The 23,842-nt window shown below is 41.0% G+C and overlaps 1 protein-coding gene and 1 pseudogene across 6 annotated transcripts in view; both read left to right on the top strand.

Annotated features, from left to right (window-relative positions):
* Positions 1 to 23,842, top strand: part of Atxn2 (ataxin 2) — a 154,515-nt gene that overhangs the window by 19,209 nt on the left and 111,464 nt on the right. For all 6 annotated transcript variants that reach the window (XM_045132103.1, XM_045132102.1, XM_045132101.1 and 3 more), the window contains exons 2-5: positions 12,564 to 12,600; positions 14,557 to 14,616; positions 15,046 to 15,117; positions 18,006 to 18,156. In XM_045132103.1, the coding sequence (XP_044988038.1) occupies positions 14,590 to 14,616; positions 15,046 to 15,117; positions 18,006 to 18,156 (250 nt within the window). In that variant the 5' untranslated portion in view covers positions 12,564 to 12,600; positions 14,557 to 14,589. The remainder of the gene's footprint in view (positions 1 to 12,563; positions 12,601 to 14,556; positions 14,617 to 15,045; positions 15,118 to 18,005; positions 18,157 to 23,842) is intronic.
* LOC101610682 lies at positions 15,955 to 16,636 on the top strand (annotated as a pseudogene).

Here is a 23,842-nt window from a genome sequence, read left to right as displayed (position 1 = left end):
GTATATTCCTTTTACCACTTACACAATTCTCATCCGTAAAGTTTACCCCCTGCTTTTTCTGTTTTCTTTCAAACTTTTATTAACAACTTCCATAATTACAGACAATAAATCATGATAATTTCCTGCCCTCCCATAATTTCCCCTTCACAGATCCACCCTCCCATCATTTTCTTCTCCCCTCTAAATCAGTCTCTTCTATTTTTTAAAAGATTAAAAAAAATTTTTACTTATTTGAAAGCAGGGGTGGGGAACACACACAGAGAGAATGGGTGCTGCAGGGCCTCTAGCCACTGCAAAAGAACTCCAGATGCATGTGCCCCTTTGTGCATCTTATTTGTGTGGGTACTGGGGAATCCAACCTGGGTCCTTTGGCTTCACACACAAACATTTTAACCTCTAAGCTATCTCTCCAGCCCTATTCTGTTTTATTTTGATGTCATCATTTCCTTCTATATTGAGGCCCTTGTGTATGTAGTGCTAGGCACTGTGAGATTATGGATAATCAGACCATTTAAAAGATATTTTGTTTATTTGAGGAAGAGGCAGTTAGAATAAGCATGCCAGGAGAGAGAGCGAGCAAATGAATGAATAGGTGTGCCGGGGCCTCCAGTCACTGCAAAGAACTCTAGATGGATGCATAACTTTTTGCATCTGGATTATGTAGGTAATGGTGAATCGAACCTGGGTCCTTAAGGCTTTGCAGGCCCAATAAACCATTTCTCCAACCCATATAGGCTATTTTGTGTCTTGAAGATTGCATTGTAAGCAGTCCTACCATTCCTTTGGTTCTTACATTCTTTCCACCACTTGTTCCGCAATGGATCCTGAGCCTTGGAAGGTGTGATACAGATTTTTTAGTGCTGAACACTCCACTGTCACCTCTTAGCTTTATTGTTCAGTTTGAGTCATCCCAATGGTAATTGCCATCTGAAAAGAGAAGCTTCTCTAAAAGCGAGAGTAGCATTAATGTATGAACATTAAGAATAGTACTTACAGAGCAGTTTGGGGAGCATAATATATGCATTTTTGGCAGACAGCAGCAGGCGTTACACCCCTAGGGCTCATGACCTCCCCTGCCATAATTTTTTGATTAGGTCTTCAGTACCAGGCATGTATTCCCTCCCATGGAGCAGGCATCCACTCCAGTTAGAGGGTAGTTGGTTTTCCCTGTAACAGGCATGCCACTATTACACGGGTTGGCTCATTTAACCTGGCTGGCCAGTCTTAGGGCTTGCAAGTGTCCACCACTGTTGTTCATCCTTGCTGATGACTTCTCTCTCCCATAGAGCTTCATGCAGAGTATTGTTTTTTCTAGCTTTCTGTCAGCTGGCTCACAGGAAGGAGGTTTTCAGTTGAGCTCCAGCTTGATACTTTAGTGAACTTGTAGCCCAAGTATGTGGAGTATTCAGCAATAGGGTCTTGCCATCTATTTCTGGAGGGAAACCAAGAACTCTGACAATCGTCTCTAATGTTTTGGGGGCCAACAACTCAGTGGAAAGTATCCCATCCTGGCACTGAAATTTTTCTAGTCACAATCTGTGGCTCCTGGGTACATCCTTATCCAATAAAGTAGATTTCCATACAGCTTAATCATACTCTCTTAAATTTTTTTTTTCATCTTAACTTTTGATTAACCATCTTCCTACCTTTCCTTTATTCAATCCTTTCCCCTGACCTCACTTAGGTCATTGTGTCCCCAGTTAGCTATTCAGTACCCTCCCTCTCCTTAAATCCTCTTCTCTCTTTATAATCATTTTCTATCTTAACTGGCCTCTGTTACTGATTTTTACTCCAACTTACATACAAGTCTAAACATTTGTAGCTAGGATCCACGTATGAGAGAAAACGTGGAGTTTGGGTTTCTGGGCCTGGGTTACCTCACTTAGTGTAATCCTTTCCAGATCCATCCATTTCCCCTCTTCAGTTTGAACTTCTGCTAATCACTTTTGTTTGTGGATTTGCCTCTCCAGAGTGTTACAGAAATAGAATCATATGTTACACAGATTCTTGTGTCTGAAATCTTTGACTTTGCAAGAAGTTTTTGATTTTTTCCATATTTTGTGTTGCTTATAGCAGTAATTAAAAAATTTATTATTTTTAAATTAATTAATTAATTTATTTATTTGAGAAGAGAAAGAGGCAGAGACAGAGAGGGAGAGAATGGGTCTCCAGCCATTGCAAATGAACTCCAGATGCTTGTGCCCCCTTGTACATCTGGCTTACGTTGGGTGCTGGGGAATTAAACGAGGTCCTTTGGCTTTACAGGCAAACATCTTAACTGCTAAGCCAGCCCTCCAGCCCTAAAAAGTTTATTTTTATTTATTTCAGAGAGGGAGAGAGAATGGGCACACCATGGCCTCCTGCCACTGCAAACAAACTCCATATGCATGTGCCACCATGTGCATCTGGCTTGTGTTGGTTCTGAGTAATTGAACCTGGTTGTCCTTAGGCTTTGCAGGAAATGGCTTATTAGCCGTGCCATCTCTCCAGCCCTATGTTGCTGCTGCTGCTGCTGCTGCTACTACTGCTACTACTGCTGCTGCTGCTGCTGCTGCTACTACTACTACTACTACTACTATTTTTTTGAGGTAGGGTCTTGCTCTAGCCCAGGCTGTCCTGGAATTCGCTGTGTAGTCTCAGGGTGGCCTTGAATTCATGGCGATTCTCCTACCTTTGCCTCCCGAGTGCTGGGATTAAAGGTATGCACTCATACTGGCTATACCAATAATTTTTAACCTGATTGCTAAAATTGTCATTGGTATAGTTAAGTAGGTACTATGGTAATTTATCATGGCATGGACATCTGGGTCCAGGTTTTTGTTTGACTATGATGAATATTGTGGCTTATGCTTTGGGGACATGTTTGCCACCTGATGAGCTTTTGGGAATTTATTAGTTTTTTTTTTTTTTTTTTTTTTTTCCTGAGGTAGGATCTTGCTGTAGCCCAGGCTGACTTGGAATTCACTAGGTAGTCTTAGGGTGGCCTCGAACTCATGGCAATCCTCCTATCTCTGCCTCCTGAGTGCTGGGATTAAAGGCGTGTGCCACCACCTTCGGTGAATTTATTAGATTTTGAGCTTTATTGTACCCATTATTTCACTTGGGCTGTTCATTTTTAATTTTTTCCCCTCCTGTACTTTGGATTTTTTTTTTTTTTCGAAGTAGGGTCTCACTGTAGCCCAGGCTGACCTGGAATTCACTGTGGAGTCTCAGGGTGGCCTTGAACTCAGGGCAATCCTCCTACCTCTGCCTCCCGAGTGCTGGGATTAAAGGCATGCACCACCATGCCCAGCTTACTTTGGATTTTTAATTTAATATTTTATTATTTTTAAGAGAGGGAGAGGGAGGAAGAGAGCATTGCTACAATTAAACTCTAGATGTGTGCACCACCTAGTGGGCATTTGCAGCCTTTTGCTTGCCTCACCTTTGTGTGTGTGGCTCATGTGGGATCTGGAGAGTCGAACATGGTCCTTAGGCTTTGCAGGCAAGTGCCTTAACTGCTAAGCCATCTCTCCAGCACGGGTTTTACATTTTCTTAATTGTTACTTCTGTTAGTTCAGATCCTCTCGTGACTTTTTTGTGCATGTGTTTATTGAATGGATCCCGGGTCCTCCTTATACGTGCTTAAGGTAGGACAGCATTCTACCACTGAATTACATTCTCATTTTATAATTTATCATCTTTATTGTATTTGATGCAATACTACTATGGTACCATTTTTTTTTTTTTTTAATTTACTTATTTATTTTGGTTTTTTGAGGTAGGACCTTGCTGTAGTTCAGGCTGACCTAGAATTCAGTATGTAGTCTCAGGGTGGCCTTAAACTCATGGTAATATTTCTCCATCTCTCTCCCAAGTGCTGGAATTAAAGGTGTTCACCACCACACCCAGCTTTAAATTAATTCTTTTATAAATATTTGTTTATTTGAGAGAGAGAACAAAAGAGGCAGAAAAAGGGAGAGAGATAGAGAATAAGCATGCCAGGGCCTCCAGCCACCGTAAAAAGAACTCCAGACCACCTTATGCATCTGGCTTATGTATGTACTGGGGAACCAAACCTAGGTCCTAATGCTTTGTAGGTAAGTTCCTTAACTACTAAGCCATCTCTGCTGCTCCCATTTTTAAAATATTTAATTACTTATTTTATTCTAGCTTTTTAAGATTTTAAAAATTATTTATTTATATGACAGAAAGCAAAAGTGGCAGATAGAGAGGAATGGTCATTCCCTAGCCTCTAGCTACTGCAAACGAACTGCTGACACATGTGCCACCTTGTGCATCTGCCTTACGTGGGTCCTTGGAAATTGAACCAGGGTCCTATGGCTTTGCATGCAAGTGCTTTAAACAACTAAGCCATCTCTCCAGCCTTTATTTATTTTGTGATCTTTCAGTTATTTATTTGAGAGAAAGAATGAGGCAGATAACGTATGGCATCATCCTTTACTGCTGCTTTCATCCTTCCTGTATGTAGTTCTTTGTATTTATAGTGACTGTCTTTGGACTTTAGAGACAAGAGTTCACTACATGTAACCAGATTAACCTTGAACTTTGTTCTCATGCCTCAGCCTACTAAGTGCAGAAATCTCAAATGAAGCTGGGTATGGTGGCACACACCTTTAATCCCAGCACTCAGAGGCAGAGGTAGGAGAATTGCCTTGAGTTCAAGGCCACCCTGAGACTACATAGTGAATTCCAGGTCAGCCTGAGCTAGACACTACCTCAGAAAACAAAACAAAAAAAGTCTCAAATGAGTCCCCATACCCAGGATCAGGATACCTTTGGTTTTTATTTATTAAATCTCACTTCTGATCACATAAGCAGTTAATGATGCAAAGTTTTGTTTTTTTTTTTCCAAGGTAGAGTCTCATTCTAGCCCAGGCTGACTTGGAATTCACTATGTAGTTTCAATGTGTCCTCAAACTCACAGGGATCCTCCTACCTCTGCCTTCTGCCTCTGCCCCCGGGAGTGCTGGGATTAAAGGCATGCACCACCACACCCGGATAGTGTTGTGTTATGTTTATTTTTTAAAAAATATATTTAGTGGCTGGGGAGATGGCTCACTGGTTAAGGCACTTGCCTGTGAAGCCTAATGACTCAGGTTCAAGGACCCACATAAGCCAGATGTAGAAGGTGGCACATGCATCTGGAGTTTGTTTGTAGTGCCTGAAGGCCCTAGCATGCTCCCCCCCCCCTTTTTTTTCCCCTCTCTCTCTCCAATAAATAGATAAAATATAATTCCAGGACAGCCTTAGCTAGAGTGAAACCCTACCTTGCAAAAACAAAATAAATAAATAAAATATTAATAAATATATTTATTTGTGTGTGTGTGAGAGAGAGAAAGAGGGAGAGAATGGTTTGCCACTGCAAACAAATTCTAGACATTTGTGTCACTTTTTGCATCTGGCTTTATGTGGGTCCTCGGGAGTCAGACCCAGGCTGTTAGACTTTAAAAGCAAGCACCTTTAGCCAGTGAGCCACTTCTCCAGCCCATATGTGTTCCTTTAAAAGAAAGCTTTTGGGGGCTGGAGAGGTGGCTTAGAGGTTAAGTGCTTGCCTGTGAAGCCTAAGGCCCCTGGTTTTAGGCTTGATTTGCCAGGACCTATGTTAGCCAGATGCACAAGGGGGCACATGTATCTGGCGTTTGCAGGGGCTGGAGGTCCTTGCGCGCCCATTCTCCCCTTCTCTATCTGCCTCTTTCTCTGTTGCTCTCAAATAAATAAATAAAGTATTTTCCTGGGGAGGGGTATGGTTAAAAAAGAAAGTTTCTGAGGTCAGTATCTGAGATTGCTGTACTCCCGAGAGCGCCTCTCAGTTGTCTCTTTATTGGTTCAGGCCACCAAAGGTAGAGAGCCTACAGGTCTTTTTCAAGTACTTTAATCACTAGCTCTACTGTTTCTGAAGCACCTTTTTTGGTCTTGTTTGTTTTTGCAGTAGGGTTTCACTCTAGCCCTGACTGACTATGTAGAATTTACTTATGTAGGTAGGCTGGCCTTGAGTTTATGTAGATCTTTCTACTTCAGCCTCTTATTTGAGATTTTAACTGCACCTAGCTCTTGTCTTGGGATTACAAGAGGGTCTGAAAAGCACTTATTTGTTTCACATTGTTATGTAAATGAAACCTACTATTCATTTCTTAAAGATGAAATGTCCTGTGGATATCTGTTAGGTTCATTCCTTCTATCACCTCATTTAGTCCAGATACCTCTCTGTTTATTTCTTCCCAGGATGACCTGTCAATTGATGAGAGTGGGGTGTTGAAGTCACTCACTACCACAGTGTTTGGTGTTATCTGTGACCTTAGTTCTAATAGTGTTTGTTTGATGAATTTGTCCCCCACCATGTTAGGTGCATATATGTTTAGGATTGTAATGTCCTCCTTTTGGAGGGTGCCTTTAATCAATATAAAGTGACCTTCCCTATCTTTCTTAACTAATGTTGGACTGAAGTCTACCTTGTCAGATACTAGGATAGCAACCCTTGCTTTTTGTCTTAGGTCCATTTGCTTGGAACACCGTTTTCCAACCTTTCACCCTAAGATAGTGTCCATCCTTTGTAGAAAGGTGGGCTTCTTGGAGGTGACAAATAGAAGGATCCTGCTTTTCTTTTTCTTCAGTATGGAGGATTCTTTCAAGTATTTTATGTAGAGCTGGTTTTGTCTTCAAATACTCCTTTAGCTTGCTTTTGTCATGGAATGTTCTTATTTCTCCATCTACTTGACTGTATAGTTTTGCAAGATAAAGTAACCTTGGTTGACAGTTGTTATCTTTCAGGACTTAGAATGCATCACTTCACTCCCTTCTGGTTTTTAAAGTTTGTGTTGAGTAATCTGCTGTAATCCGGATAGGCTTGCCTTTGTGGGTAACTTGATTTTTCAATCTGACTGCTTTCAATATTTTTTCTTTGGTTTGTGTGTTTGGTAGTTTGATTATAATATGGCGAGGAGAGGTTCTTTCCAGGTGTTATCTGGCTGGGGTTCTAAAGGATTCCTGTATCTGCATTGGCACCTCTTTCCCAGCGTGGGGGAAGTTTTCTTCTATGATTTTGTTGAAGATGCCTACTATGCCTTTGGAGTGAAATTCTTCTCCTTCTACTATGCCCTGAATTCTTATGTTTGATCTTTTCATACTGTCCCGAATATCTTGAAATTCCCACTCATACTTGTCTATTTGTTTGTCTTTCTCTTTGTTGGACTGTATTCGATCTGCCACCTGGTCTAGCTTAGATATTCTGTCCTCTCCTTCATCCATTCTACTGGTGAGATTTTCTACAGAGTTTTTTATTTCATTAACTGTGTTCTTCATTGCTAGTAATTCTGACTTTTTTTCCTTTATTATTTCTGTTTCCTTAGTTAGTTATATCTAGTATTGACCTCTTTATTTCATTAAATTGGTGTCCTGTTTTTTCTTTGATTCCTTTGATTTCCTCTTTCATTCCTTTGATTTCTTTTTTGACTTCTTTGAACATATTTATAATCATTCTTTTGAAATCTTTCTCAGGCATTTCCTCTAACTCATTCTCACTGGAGGTCATTTCTGATGCGTTAATACTTTTTGGTGGATTTATGTTGTCTTGATTTTTGGTGTTTCTTGTGTTATAATGTATGTATTTTTGCATCCTGGGTTATTTAATGATTGGATTTTCTAATTAGCTGGGTATTATTAGATGTATCAGATAATCTGATATTATATAACCTCAGGGTGGGAGCTTAAGGCATTAGGTGTGGCCATCAAGACTCTCAGAGTATCTACAAAAGTGACTCTAGGTGTTGGGTTTCCCTGCTGTGAGAGTATTTAAGTAGGCTGAGTGGAACAAAATACAGGCAGATTTTAAAATTTAACTAAACAATGTAAACTTTCAAGGAAAAACAGCTCAGAGTATTTATCCAAGAGTAGGTATTATGACAACCGGATCCTCTAACTGTCCCTTAGGGTGTGTGGTGCCCCACCCACACCCTTAATCCTGACAACAAGGAGGTTAAGATTTCTGATCTGTTGAGGGTTCCAAGTCAGCTTGTGACTAGATGAGACCCTTCTCTGGTGTAATCCTAGTTACCTCTGCTCCTGCTTGGGTCCCGCTGTCAGTTCAAGTTGGCGTGGCTGATCCTGGGACTGCTGCTCTGTTTGCTGGAGCTGGGCACAGGTGGTGGGGGAGAGGAGGCTGCCGATGCTGCTCTAGTTCTCTTGCTGTTCCACGTGTTCTTCTACCTTGTGATCTGCTCCTCCGTTGGTCACTGCTGCTGTCCCTTCACGTTTCTTGAGTTTGCAGAGAGCGCCAATGTGAGTGGAAAATCCCCTCGCCTGTCTTCCTGTGGCTCAAGCCAAGCCTGGCGGCTTTCTGGTGCGCCACAGCTGCTGCCATGGTCAGTGGACCTGCCGGAGCTGCTTCTGCCGGCCTGTGTGGGCTCTTTGGCTTTTTACTCCCTAGGTTGCTTTGGCGTGGTACCTACGCCGCCATCTTAACCGGAAGTCTCTCATTTCTTAAAGAAATTATACTTGTAGCTGGGTTGTGTAGCTCACACCTTTAATCAGTCCAGCTTGGGCTAAAGTGAAACCTGCCTCAACATTCACAAAAAAAGGTTACCTGATATGTTTTGTTGTTATACATGTGTGTGTGCAGATAACTAAAATAAAACAAAATATTGGGCTGGAATGATGGTTTGGGGTTAAGGAGCATTCCTGCAAAGCCAAACAACCCAGGTTCAATTCCATAGGACTCACATAAGCCAGATGGACAAGGTGGCACATGCGTCTGTATTTCATTTGCAGTAGCTAGAGGCTGTGTGTGCACATTCTTCTCCCCCCTCTTTCAAGTTAATAAATAAAAAAATTTATACGTGTGTGTATGTGTATGGGTTCATTAGGGTCTCTTGCTACATAGCTTTATATGGGGATTGAACTGAAGTTAGCAGGCTTCATAAGCAAGTGCCTTTAACTCCTGAGCCCTCTTCTAGCCCCAGTTACATCCTCTTTGTTCTCAGGTTTCCATGCTCTAGCAGTCCATTTAGGTCCATCAGTTACATCATATCAAAGAAGTTTGGTGCTTTCAGGTTTTTAAAAGTTATTTTTATTATTTATTTATTTATTTATTTTAGAGAGTGAGAGGCAGATAGAGAGAGAATGGGCATGCCAGGGCCACCAGCCAATGCAAACGAACCACCTTGTGTGTCTGGTTTAAATGGGTCCTGGGAAATTGAATCAAGGTCCTTTGGCTTTGCAGGCTAAGCCATCTCTCCAGCCTGCTTTCAGTTTTTTTTTTTTTTAAGAGAGAATGCAAAAATACAACAGACTGGTATGATGAACCCGTGTACCTAGTTTCCATACAGAGAAAGTCACGTTGATATTTAAAACATTTTTATTATTTGCAAGCAGAAAGAGAAAGGATGAGAGGGGGAGAAAGAGAATGAATACAGCAGGGCCTCCAGCCATTGCAAACGAATCTAGATGCATGTGCCACTTTCTGCATCTGGCTTACATGGGTTTATAATCTGAGTGAAGTGAAGAAGGAGAGGATTGGGAACAATTATTATTATTATTATTTTTGAGACAGGATCATTCTAGCCCAAGGTGACATGGAACTCACTCTATAGCTCAAGCTGGCCTCATACTCTTGGTGATCCACCTACCTTAGCCTTCCAAGTGCTGGCGAGTGCCACCACACCCTGTTTGACAAAGAATCTGAGCTTTTTTTTTTTTTTTTTTTCCCCCGAGGTAGGGTCTCACTCTAGCTCAGGCTTACCTGGAATTCACTATGTAGTCTCAGGGTGGCCTTGATCTCACTCATGGTGATGGGATTAAAGGCATGTGTCACCACACCCGGTGAGAGAATGTTTTTATGACTAAGCTTCCTCTTGTATGTCCAGCCACTGGTAGGTCAGTGATTATTAGTAGATTATCAGATTATCTGCTACTTTATGCCCCTATGTGTCGCTGCTGTTGAGCTATTTGTTCCTCTATGTGAACTGCCTCATCAAACAGTTGCTCTTTACTAAAGATGAAGCCATGTGCTGTAATGAAAGTGGCCTCTATGAAGGCCTGATTTGGTCTTCTGAATGTCTGTGTGGGGAGGCCACAAGAGATTAAGGATACTGGCATTTCAGCAACCACAAATATAAGGTAATCCTCAAGCTAAGTCACCTTTTAGATCCCTTAGACACAGAATACAAGTAGAAAACAGTGAGTTCACTTCATGTTGGAAAACATAGAGGAATGAGTGAGGCTTAATTATGAAGTTTGAAGTTTGCAAGCAATTCATTTCTTGTGATGCACTTTCTGAGAGGGAGGAGGTGCTGGAAAACAGAAGCCTGGCTGTGTAGGGTCAGTTTCACCTGGTTTTAGCACCAGCTTTACTTTACTTTAGGTTGAGGTATTCTGTTCTGTTGCTGTGTATCCAATTTTGTATTGGCACTTTATTTTCAGTTTTTTTGAGGTAGGGTTTTGTGCTAACTCAGGCTGACCTGGACCTCACTGTGTAGTCTCTGGCTGGCCTCGAACTCAAAGTGATCCTCTTATCTTTGCCTTCCAAGTGCTGGGATTAAAGTATACCTGACACACCTGGCTGGCCTTTTTTTTTTTTTTTAAAGATTTTATTTTTATTTATTTAAGAGAGAAGGGAGAGAGTGAGGATGGGTACACCATGGTCTCTAGTCATTGCAAATGAACTCGAGATGCTTACATGGGACCTGGAGAATTGAACCTTGATCCTTAGGTTTCACAGGCATGCACCTTAAACCGCTAAGCCATCTCTCCAGCCCACCTGGCCTTTATTTATTTATTTATTTATTTATTTATTTATTTATTTATTTATTTATTTATTTTTTGCAGCTGGCTGTGCTGGTACACCACCTTTAATCCTAACACTTGGAGGGCAGAGATAGGAGGATTACTGTGAGTTCGAGGCTAGCCTGGGACTACAGAGTGAATGACAGGTCAGCCAGAGTTAGAGTGAGACCCTACCTCAACCTCCAGCCTAAATATTATTATTATTTTTAAATTTAAAAAAATATTTTTTAAAATTTTTTATTTGAGAGTGACAGACACAGAGAGAAAGTCAGAGGGAGACAGAGAATGGGCACACCAGGGCTTCCAGCCTCTGCAAACGAACTCCAGATGCGTGCGCCCCCTTGTGCATCTGGCTAACATGGGACCTGGGGAACTGAGCCTCGAACTGGGGTCCTTTGGCTTCACAGGCAAGCGCTTAACCGCTAAGCCATCTCTCCAGCCCCCAAATATTATTTTTGACAGTTTGTGTTATGTGTTTTGTATGGCATATGCATGAGTATGTGAGCTTGTGTTGCCCCATATGCTTACCTGTGGGTGGGGGTCACTTGAATGTCGTGACCAGAGTGGGACATCAGGTATCCTGCTCAGTCATTCTTCTGCCTTGTCTTACTGTGTGAACTGGAGTCTCCTATCTATTCTGGAGCTTACAGGCCTTCAAAGATTTTCAGCTCTGCTCCCTATGGTACTTAGGTACCATGTGTGTATGGTTGTGCCCAGCTGTTTTATGTACAATTTCAGGCTCCCTCATGCTTGTCATGGAGTCATCTCTCCAGCCCAGGCATTTTAAATAATGTAGAAATAGGTGGTTCATATACACAGTATCATATCTTTTATATTAGGGATTTGATTATCCTTGACTCTTGGTATCTGTAGGAGACCTGGAACTAGGTAGGCCCAGGGCATGAAGAGGCAATTGTATTGTTTCTAATTTAACTCACTTCTTAGCCAGTGGTTTTGTACTACATATTTTTCAAGGAAGGCATTGGCAAGGAAAAACACTTGTTGCATGAACCCTGAACTTTTGTTATGTAGCTCAGGCTATAGCAGTCCTGCTTCAGTTTACCAGTTGCTGGGATTCAGGTGAGTATATACACCTGCCTTTTAAGATTGATACTAATTTCTGTTTTTTTAAATTTGTGTGCTTGTTGTTTGTGTTAGAGTATGGGTGTACATGTGCTGTGTTGCTCATAGGAGGTTGAGGTAGGGTCTGACTCTAGCCCAGGCTGACCTGGAGTTCACTATGTAGTCTCAGAGTGGCCTTGAACTCATAGTGATCCTCCTACCTCTGCCTCCCGATTGCTGGGATTAAAGGCGTGCGCCACCATGCCCGGCTGGTCCTCTCTGTTTAACTTATTTGATGCAGTCTCTATTGTAGTTTGCTATGCACTGCTTTCTCTGCCTCTGATCTCAGCATAGGATTGCTGAGGTCATATATGCACACACAATTGCTTCTAGGGATTTAAATTTATGCCCTCTTGTTTGAATGGCAAGTGCTTTATACTTAGAACCATCTCCCCAGTCCTAATTTATTTGAATGAAATTATATGGTATTTTAAATTAAAGTCCCCCCCCCCCCCAAGGTAGTGTTTCACTCTGGTCCAGACTGATCTGGAAATCACTATGTAGTCTTACAATAGCCTCGAACTCACAGCAATCCTCCTACCTCTGCCTCCAAAGTGGTGGGATTAAAGGAGTATGCCACCACACCTGGCAATAAATTTAAGAATATTTTACAGTTTTTGTAGCTTGTTGAATTTAATAAAAGTAATATTTAATCTTTTCAGAGGTCGGAACAGTAGCAAAGGACTGCCTCCGTCTACGGTGAGTAACCTTAATGTTTTTTTTTTGTTGAAAATATTATTAGGTAAAATGTGATTTCTAATGACAAGGCAAAAATTAAATTATCTTGAATTTTACTGCATATAACTTATAGATCAGCATAATTTAGCACAAAATTATTATGTGTTGTTTTTAGTGATGGCTCTAATGAAATATAAAACTGTTAACTAGTTTTTGTGTCATGCATCATACTAATAACAAATCATTTGTGCCATTGTTGATTGCAATTTTTAGTGTTCCTTGTGCTTGCCCCTTCCTTCCCTCCCCTCCTCTTCCCTCCCCTGCCCCCCTCCTTTCTTCCTTCCCTTCTTTCCCTTCCTTCCTTTTCTTTCTTTTGAGGTATGGTCTTGCTGTAGTCCAGGCTGATCTGGAATTCACTATGTAGTCTCAGGGTGGCCTTGAACTCAAAAGTGATTCTCAGACCTCTGCCTTCTAAGTGCCAGAAGGCATGCGCCACCATGCCTAGCTTTTTTATTTATTTGAAAGAGGGAAAGCTGCAGATAAAGTTAAGGGCCCCAGGCCTTCTAGCCACTGCAAATGAACTCCAGACACATGTGCCTCCATATGCATCTGCCTTACATTTGTTCTGGGGAATCGAACCTGAGTTCTTTGGTTTTGCAGGCAAACGCCTCGTAATAGACAACTTTAGGTTCACTGAGATGAACTTCCAGACCAGGCACAGTTACGGAAGAAGGGATTTTGTTTTTGTTTTTTTTTGAGGTAGGGTTTCACTGTAGCTCAGGATCTCCTGGAATTCACTATGTAGTCTCAGGATGGCCTCAAACTCACAGCAATCCTCCTACCTCTGCCTCGAGTGCTGGGATTAAAGGTGTGCGCCACCACTCCCAGCATTGATATGTCTTAAAGCTTACAGATCTAGGGGAAGTTTCATAATGGGAGAAGAAGCTGGCCTGTTTTCACAGAACCAAGCGGGGAAAGAGAAGCCAAAAACCACACCACAATAAACTCTTGAATCTGTTTGGGGGCATTTATTCAAACTACCACACACACCTTAACCCATCTTCAGCCCATTTTTTAGTTGTTGTAATTATCATTTTGGTTTTTCATGGTAGGATCTCTCTCTAGCCCACACTGACCTGGAATTCAATATGTAGTCTCAGGGTGGCTTCGAACTCACAGAGATCTTGGATCCTAGCTTGGCCTTTAAAGTACTGGGATTAAAGGCATGCACCACCATTCCAGGCCATTTTATTTTTTTAAAACTCTTACCTTCTGAGGCCAGGTATGGTGGTGCATGCCTTTAATCCCAGCACTCTGGAGGCAGAGGTAGGAGAATTGCTGTGAGTTCGAGGCCACCCTGAGAATACAGAGTAAATTCCAGGTCAGCCTGGGCTAGAGTGAGACCCTACCATCTCTACCTTCTGGGCTGGGAGACTGGGAAGATGCTCGAATGGTTAAAGGCATTTGCTTGTAAAGCCTGTTGGCTGGGGTTTACTTCCTCAGTACCCACATAAAGTCAGACACACAAAGTGGTACATGCATCTGGAGTGTGTTTACAAGAGCAAGAGACCCTGGCTTACTTGCCCTCTAAATCTCTCTCTCTCTAATAAATAACTTTTTTTTTGTTTCAGTTTCTTTTTGAGGCAGGGTGACACACTCACCCATACTGACCTGTAGTCCTCAGACTGGCCTTGAATTCTCAATGATCCTCCTACTCCTGCCTCCCAATTGTTGGGATCTAAGGCATGTGCTACTATGCCTGGCTAAATAAATGTAAAAAAAAATTGCAAGCTGCTTCTCTATTCTATAAGGAAGCAAAAGATAATAGTAAACCAAACCTTTGTTTTATACATACATGTAAGGTTTTAGAAACCTAACTGAGCATTATATGAACAAATAAATGCCAACTTTAATATGTGTACAAGTATAAATACTGACTTGGTAGTGCTCTTATTTATTTATTTTTAAACATTCCAGATTTCTTTTGACGGAATCTATGCAAACATAAGGATGGTTCATGTACTTACATCAGTTGTTGTAAGTTATCCGAATATTGGGGTGGAATTAACTAATTTCATGAAATTAATATGTAGATGATTAATCCTCAGGGTAACGTTTTGTTAAGTCATAATAAAGATAATGTAGAAAAAAATATCTAGAACTCTTAATTCCTTATGACTCACAGTAAGCATATTCATGTTAACCCTGCTATATATAAAATACTGTGTATTGTTTTGTGTGTGTGTGTGTAGTTTTGTTTTCTGATTCTCATGGGGTCAGAAATAATAATTTTAGTATTGAAGTTCACATTATAAACTTTCTGGTAGAACCTCCTATAGACTTCTGAGTTTTGTATATAATTGTGTTGAAACCTTAGCAAATTCTGTCAGTGAATATCTGGTATTGAATGAAGTGTCTGATGATGAGTTGATATACAGTGATTCAAAAATTTGTGTGTCTTTTTAGGGATCAAAATGTGAAGTACAAGTGAAGAATGGAGGTATATATGAAGGAGTTTTTAAAACATACAGTCCTAAGGTAATTTTTACTGTTTTGTTTATGTAAAATAATTTCTTATGTTTATGCCATTTCCTGGTGGTGTTGCAGTTGCCGTTTTAGTGTATTTTCAGTTCATCTTACAGGTTTTTTTTTTGTTTGTTTGTTTTGTTTTTTGAGGTAGGGTTTTGTTCTAGTTCAGGCTGATTTGGAATTCAGTATGTAATCTCAGACTGGCCTCAAGCACAGGATCTTTCTATTTTTATTTTTGATTTTTCGAGGTAGGATCTCACTCTAGCCCAGGCTGGCATAGAATACACTATGTAATCTCAGGCTGGCCTTGAACTCACAGTGATCCTCCTACCTCAGCCTCCCAAGTTCTCGGGTTAAAGGTATGCACCATTCCACCTGGCTCCCTTTTCTTTCTTTTTTTAAAATAATTGTTTACTTATTTTATGTGTTTGTGTAAGCTCTCGTTCTTACGATGAGCACTGGGATTACAGAAGCCCGTCAGCTGGCTGGAAGTCATAATGATCCTCCTACCTCTGCCTTCTGAGTGCTGGGATTAAAGGCTTGTGTCACCACACCCAACCTATTTTTTTTTAAATTTTATTTATTTATTTATTTATTTATTTATTTATTTATTTAAGAGAGAAAGAGAGAAAATGGGCACGCCAGGGCCTCCAGCCACTGCAAACCAAGTCCAGATGTTTGCACCACATTGGGCATGGGCCCTGGGTCCTGGGGAATCAAACTGAGGTCCTTCGGCTTTGCAGGCAAACACCTTCACCACTAAGCCATTTCTCTAGCCCTGGACCTTTTATTTTTGTTTTTATTTTTAGTTTATTTATTATGTATCTGAGAAGAGTGTTAAGAGTGAGGAAGAGTTTTCTCCAGATGGCTGCCAGTAAGGTCGGTAGTGGTATAGAAGCGGCTGCTGAGAACGGGCGGCGTCTTCACCTGGGGATTCCTGAAGCTGTGTTTGTGGAAGATGTGGATTCCTTTATGGAACAGCCTGGGAATAAGACTGCAGATACAGTATTAAGGAAGCTGGATGAACAGTATCAGAAGTATAAGTTTATGGAACTCAACCTTGCTCAAAAGAAAAGGAGGCTAAAAGGTCAAATTCCTGAAATTAGGCAGATGTTGGAAATGCTAAAGTACGTGCAGAAGAAAAAAGGAGTCCACCAATTCAATGGAGACTAGATTCGTACTGGCAGATAACCTGTACTGCAAAGCTTCACTTCTTCCTACTGATAAAGTGTACCTGTGGTTGGGGGCTAATGTAATGCTTGAATATGATATTGATGAAGCTCAGGCATTATTGGAAAAGAATTTATCAACTGCTACAAAGAATCTTGATTCTCTTGAGGAAGACCTTGACTTTCTTCGAGATCAATTTACTACTACAGAAGTCAGTATGGCCAGAGTTCATAATTAGGATGTAAAAAAAAGAAACAAAGATAATTCTACGAAGAGCAAAGCATAATGCTGGCAATTGAAAATGTGGTTCAAGTTTTCAAACATGTTATTTTAAATGACCCAGTGTTTATCCTTAAAGATTGACATAACTTTGAACAGTTTTTTTCCTAGCAAGAATAATTAAAACTTTAAAATCCATTCTATTTATTTATAAAAGCAAAGTTAATTTCAATTATTTTATGAAGTTAACTGTATTTTTTTCATCATTCCTAGCAAAATTAATGCTGCTTTCATCATTTTATTTTGGCTGTCATAAGATAACTCTTTTTTAAAAAAAAAATTTTATTTGAGAGCAACAGAGAAAGAGGCAGATATAGAGAGAGAATGGGCACGCCAGGGCCTCCAGCCACTGCAAATGAACACCAGGCGCGTGTGCCCCCTTGTGCATCTGGTTAACGTGGGTCCTGGGGATTCGAGCCTCGAACCGGAGTCCTTAGGCTTTATAGGCAAGCGCTTAACCGCTAAGCCATTTCTTCAGCCCATAAGACAACTCTTAACTAAAATAGCCGACAACTGTGAGGATTGCTATGGAGGCAGAATGCTGGGCACCAGCACAGTTTACTTTTTCTTTATTGGTTGATGGATGTTATTCTCACTTGATGTGGTAAATCTTTTAGAGGTAGGAAAGATAGAGCTCTACTATTTATAAACTCGTTTTTTTTAGTACCTGTAGGACATTATAGTCCTTTGTTGCTGTTGTCTTCTGTCAGTGGGGTTTCATGCATTACTGCTCAACCAATAACAATTACTATATTCTGGACCTACCAAAAATAGTAATTTTGCCTTTCTACAAAGCGTGAGGGCTATTGAGATAACACTTTTAATCCCTAAGATAAGTGCATAGTGTCTTTGTAATGCCAGTATAGGGGGAACTTGGTAAATGTGAGATAGCACTACCCATTCAAAACTCTTAGCTAAGGTAATTTTGTATTATGTAACAGTTCTTCAAAGCATCTTGAACAGGAAATTAAGATAAATGTACATCTGCGGTGGTTGGAAAGAGTTGCAAGCTTTTTTAATTCATGTTAAAACTGCATAGGAATAGTAATGTATCTGTGGAAAGCCATTGATACTATGGCAAAAGTACTTGGCAACATAGATTCTGATAAAAACCCATGTATTATTCCATCACCATGTAGTAAAAAATATACTTGTACAATGTTTAGTATTTGTATTTCATGTTATTATTAAAACAGTGATGTTGAATTTAAAAAATAAAAAGAGTGAGGAAGAGGGGAGGAGGGAAATGGGTGCACCAGGGCCTATAGCCACTAAAACCGAACTCCAAACATTTATGCCACCTTGTGCTTTACATGGGTACTGGGGAATCAAACCCAGGTTGTCTAACTTTGTAGGCAAGCACCTTAAGCACTGATCTATTTCTCTAGCCCTATTTAAGTATTGTTTTATCAATGTTTTTAATTTGTACTTACATTTTTTTATTTTAGTGTGATTTGGTACTTGATGCTGCACATGAGAAAAGTACAGAATCCAGTTTGGGACCAAAACGTGAAGAAATAATGGAGAGTATTTTGTTCAAATGTTCAGACTTTGTTGTGGTACAGTTTAAAGACATGGATTCCAGTTATGCACGAAGAGGTAGGCTTTGGTTTTGTAAATATGTCTCATGATTTAATAGATTTATTCAAGTAGTGAATGGTTCTCCACAGAAATCATAAAGACTTTTTTTTTCAAGGTAGGGCTTTGCTCTAGCCCAAGCTAACCTACAATTCACTTTGTAGTCTCAGGCTGGCCTTGAAGTCATAGCAGTTCTCTTACCTCTGCCTCCCCAGTGCTAGGATTAAAGGCCTGTGCCACCACACCCGGCTAAGCCTCTTTTTTTTAAGGTGGGGTTCTCACTTTGTGGCTTAAGCTGGTCTCAGAATCATGCCTGGGAATGAGAGTTTTCTTTTTTTTTTTTTTTTGAGGTAGGGTCTCACACTAGCCCAGGCTGACCTGGAATTCACTATGGAGTCTCAGGGTGGCCTTGAACTCACAGCGATCCTCCTATCTCTGCCTCCCGAGTGCTGGGATTAAAGGCGTGAGCCACCACGCCCGGCAAGAGTTTTGATTGTTTCAAGGTGGAGTCTTGCTCTAGCCCAAGCTGACTTGGAATTCACTTTGTAGTCTCAGACTGGCCTTAAACTCATAGTGATCCTCTTATCTTTGCCTCCTGAGTGCTGGGATTAAAGGTATGTGCCACCATGCTCAACAAGACTTTTTTTTTAAAGATCCTTGTATTTTATAGAAAAACACCATTAAGGCTTTAAGAAAAAAAAAATTAATGCATTTTTTCTTTTGGAAAATATTTAAAATTTCAGGGAACAATTACTTGGTACTTTCAGTAGTATAAAAAAGTGTGTGTATGTGTACACATGCTATTAAAAAAATAACAGGCTAGGAGTAGTGGTGTGTGCCTTGATCTCAGCATTCCAGAGGCAGAAGCAGGGGTAGAAGGTTCATTGTGAATTCTAGGCCAGCTGGGACTACAGAGTGAGTGCCAGATCAGCCTGGGCTAGAGTGAGACCCTACCTTGAAAAAACAAAAAAGAAAATGTGTGTGAGTGAGTGAGTGTGTGTGTGTGTGTGTGTGTGTGTGTGTGTGTACATACATACATACATACATGCATACATACATAGTTTGTAGCCAGTTATGGGTCTAATGCCTGTAATCCTAGCACTTGGAAAGCTGAGTTAGGCGCATCACTCTGAGTATGAGGCTAGTCTGGGTTACAGAGTAAATTCTATATTATCCTGACTAGAATGAGACCCTGCCTCAAAAAACAAACAAGCTGGGCATGGTGGTGCACAACTTTAATCCTAATAACGCAGAAGGTAGAGCTAGGAGGATCACCTTGAATTTGAGGCCACCCTGAGATTGCATAGTGAATTACATATTAACTTGGCCTAGAGACCTTACCTCATAAAACAAAAAACAAACTCAAAAGTAAAGTTTGTAAAGCTTGTGGTGGTTTATGCTTGTAATCACAGCATTTAGGAAGGTGAGTCCAGGAGGTCTAAGAGTTCAAAGGTATTATACCTGGACTCTATAGTGTAGTGAGATTCTCCCTCAAACAAACAGTAACAAAAGCCTGTTCAGAATACAGTGTTGTATTTTGGTTATATAGTCATATTAAAATTTTATTATTAACTTATTTTTATGTTTTTGGTTTCTCAAGGTAGGGTCTCACTCTAGCCTGTGCTGACCTGGAATTCACTATGTAGTCTCAGGGTGGCCTTAAATTCAACCACAGTCCTCCTACCTCTGCCTCCTGTGTGCTGGGATTAAAGGTGTGTGCCATTACGCCTGGCTTAAAGAGCATATGAGAATCATGACCTTTCACTTGAAAAGCCTACTGTGCATTGAGTAATACTGAAAGGACCTTTGATGTTCTGTGGCTCTGTGATTGTGGATTGTAACTCATGATTTCAGTCTATATCAGATGCTGTTTTTGTGATTGTTCTATCTGAAACTCTGAGGCACATAAAATTAAATTTTCTTTCTTTTTTTTTGAGGTAGAGTCTCACTCTAGCCCAAGCTGACCTGTAACTCTCTATGTAATCTCAGGATGGTCTTGAATTCATGGCAACTCTCCTACTGCTGCCTCCCAAGTGCTGGGATTAAAGGTGTGCGCCACCATGCCTGGCAAAGTTAATTTTTCAGAGAGTCTTACTTTAGCAGTCAGCTTTGCTGTTTCAGAGTCTAGCCCTTGCTTAGCGTTTTGTAAGTACTTTGAAGTGCTATGAAAGCCATGTTCTGTTTTTATAATGCTTTGTCTTAAAAGCCTTTCATTTACTATCAGTTACTAGTGCAAAGAGACAAGACTGTTTTTTAGTTGCCTTCAGAATTGATCTTGTTATGCCTAGGAACACTAAATTACTTATATTTACACTTATACTTTGAAATATTCGTTTTTAAAATTAAAAGAGTGGATTGGGGGCTGGAGAGATGGCTTACCAGTTAAGTGCTTGCCTGTGAAGCCTAAGGACCCTGGTTCGAGGCTTGATTCCTCAGGACCCATGTTAGCCAGATGCATAAGGGTCGCACATGTCTGGAGATTGTTTGCAGTGGCTGGAGGCCCTGGCATGCCCATTCTCTCTCTCTGCCTCTTTCTCTCTCTGTATGTGGCTCTCAAATAAATAAATAAAAATATTTTTAAAAAAAGAGTGGATTGGGAAGATGGCTCAGTAGAAAGATAATTTGCAGTTAAAGCCAAAGGACCCAGGTTCAATTCCCTAGGACACATGTAAGCCAGATGCATGTGTCAGGAGGTCATTTGCAGCAGCTAGTGGCCCTGGCATGTGTACTCATGCCTCCCCTTTCCCTCTGCCTCTCATAAATAAATGAAATATTAAAAAAAAACACCAAAAAAACAAAAGAAACCCTTTTTTAAAAAAATAGCTGGGCGTGGTGGTGCACGCCTTTCATCCCAGCACTCGGGAGGCAGAGGTAGGAGGATTGCCATGAGTTCAAGGCCACTCTGAGACAACAGAGTTAATACCTTGAAAAACAAAAAACAAAACAAAACAAAACAAATTATTTGCAAGCAGAGAGTGATAGAAGAGAGACAGAGAATGGAAATGGGCATACCAGGGTTTTCAGCCACTGTAAGCAAACTCCAGACACATGTGCCCCCTTGTGCATCTGGCTTGTGTGGGTATTAGGGAATTGAACCTGGGTCCTTAGATTTCCCAGGCAAGCACCTTAACTGCTAAGCCATGTCTCTAGCCCAGATGAAGCCCTTTTGTTTTGTAGTTCTGGGGATTAAATCCAGAGCCTTGAGAATGCTAGGTGTTATTCTTGTTTGTTTTCCTCCCCCCCCCCCCCCAAGGTAGGGTCTCACTCTGGTCCAGGCTGATCTGGAATTCACTATGTAGACTGAGGGTGGCCTCAAACTCATGGCAGTCCTCTTGCTTCTGCCTCCTAAGTGCTGGGATTAAAGGTGTGTGCCACCATACCCAGCTAGCCATAGGATTCTTATTAGGTTTCAGAACCAAACAGAAATTTTTTCCATGGTCCAGTCAGAGAGCAGTTGGTTTCTACCATAGCAGACATGCCACCATTTCACCAGTTGCTGCTGTTTGGACTGTCTGGCCATATATGAAGCTTACAGTATCCACTTGGGGTTAAGACAGTTGATGTCTTTTCTACCCCAGCAAATTACACAGCTCTTGTTTTTCCCCAAGTACCACTGCTTATTGTTTCAGGATCTTTGTAGTTTTCTCAGTTGTCATAGATTGCAGGGGTCAACAAATGTACTCATCTCTGGCATGAGGTTTTATTGTACCAGAGCTATGTCCATTCATGTTGGCTCCAGCTGCTTTGATGCTGAAGAACTAAAGGTGAGCTTTGGTTTTTTGAAGTAGGGTCTCACTTTAGTCCAGAATGACTTGGAATTCACTCTAGTGTCAGGGTGACCTTAAACTCACAGTGATCTCCTGTGTGCTTGGGATTAAAGTCGTGCGCTACTACACCCGGCTAGAGGTATTTCTAACAGACTGTACTGTAGAGAGACAGTTTGCCAATCATCGCTCTACATCATTTTTTCCTGCTGTGTTGGAACTATTAGAGCTGAGATTAAACATACGTTGTTCTGGCTTTGGTGAAATACCAGAACTTTTTTTTTTTCTTTTTTTGGTTTTTGAGGTAGGGTGTCTCTCTAGCCCAGGTTTACCTGGAACTCACAGTAATCCTCCTACTTCTGCCTCCAAGTGCTGGTATTAAATGCATGCCCAGCTACCAGAATATTCTTTATGTCTAATCTCATGATGTGCACACAGGCTTTGACTCCAGTAATCTATATATCATCTCATACAATTTTTAACTTGTATTTATTCATTTGAGAGAGAGAGAGAATGGTCATGCTAGGGCCTTTACTTGCTGCAAATGAACTCCAGATGCATGCATTACCTTGTGCATCGGGCTTATGTGGGTCTTGGGGAATCAAACCTGGGTCCTTTGGCTTTGCAGGCCAACACCTTAACCACTAAGCTATCCTTCCATCCCCAATTTCTTTCTTTTTTTGGAAAAATTTATAATTAACAACTTCCATGATTGTAAACAATATCCCATGGTAATTCCCTTCCTCTTCCCACTTTCCCCTTTGAACCTCCACTTTCCATTATATTCCCCTTCCCCCTTTCAACCAGTCTCTTTTATTTTGATGTCAGCATCTTTTCTTCCTGTTATGATAGTCTTGTGTAGGTAGTCTCAGGCAGTTAGGTCATGGATATCCAAGCCATTTAGTGTCTGGAGGAGCACGTTGTAAGGAGTCCTACCCTTTCTTTGGCGCTTACATTCCTTCTGCCACCTCTTCTGCAATGGACCCTGAGCCTTGCAAGGTGTGATAAGAGATATTGCAGGGCTGAGCACTCCTTCTCAACACCATGGTGCCTTCTGAGTCATCTCTCTGAGAGAAAGAGAAAATGGGCACACCAGGGCCTCCAGCCACTGCAAGCAAACTACAGATAATGCACCCCCCCTTGTGCATCTGGCTTACATGAGTCCTGGAGAATCGAACTGGGATCCTTTGGCTTTGTAGGCAAACACCTTAACTGCTAAGCCATCTATCCAGCTCAGCTCTCTTCTATCTTGATGGCACCATTTTCCCGTCTATTATGAAGGTCTTGTGTAGGTAGTATCAGGCACTGTGAATATGAATATTAAGGCCATTTTGTGTTTGGAAAATACTATTGTAAGCAGTACAATATAGTATTGTAAGCTTCCTTTGGCTCTTAGATTCTTTCTGCCACCTCTTCTCCAATGGATTCTCAGCCTCGGAAAGTCTGATACAGATGTTTCACATATGCTGAACACTCCACTGTCACTTCTCCATACTATGCTGACTTTTTGTCACCCTAGTGGTCATTCTCATCTGAAAAGAGAAAGCTTCTCTAACCCAAAGTGAGAATAGCATTAATATATGATCTTAAGCATAAATATAATACATGAACATAACATAATACAATGTGCTTAGAGGGCACATTAGTCATTTGGAACAAAGCAGTGTTCCTGTGGAAATGTGGATCCTAAGTTTCCTTACTGCAGTCCCTTTCAGCTTCTTTGTATGAGTTTTCACTATTGGCTACTGCTTCTCTTCCAGAGTGCTTTCCAGGATCCTGAACAATAACCTCAAGCCTTCTTGTCTGTCCCTATCCCCTGTCTTTCAGGGTTTTTGAACTACAAAGACATGTACCATTCTGGCTCTAGCTTTATGTGTAGACTGGGAAATTTAGCTCAGGCCATCTGCCTTTAACCATTGAGCCATCTTTCCAGCACACTTGTT

Source organism: Jaculus jaculus, chromosome 13 (assembly GCF_020740685.1).
Source record: "Jaculus jaculus isolate mJacJac1 chromosome 13, mJacJac1.mat.Y.cur, whole genome shotgun sequence".
Taxonomy (NCBI): Eukaryota; Metazoa; Chordata; class Mammalia; order Rodentia; family Dipodidae; genus Jaculus; species Jaculus jaculus.
The sequence above is the reverse complement of the archived record's forward strand: the minus strand, read 5'-3'. Positions and strand labels throughout refer to the sequence as shown.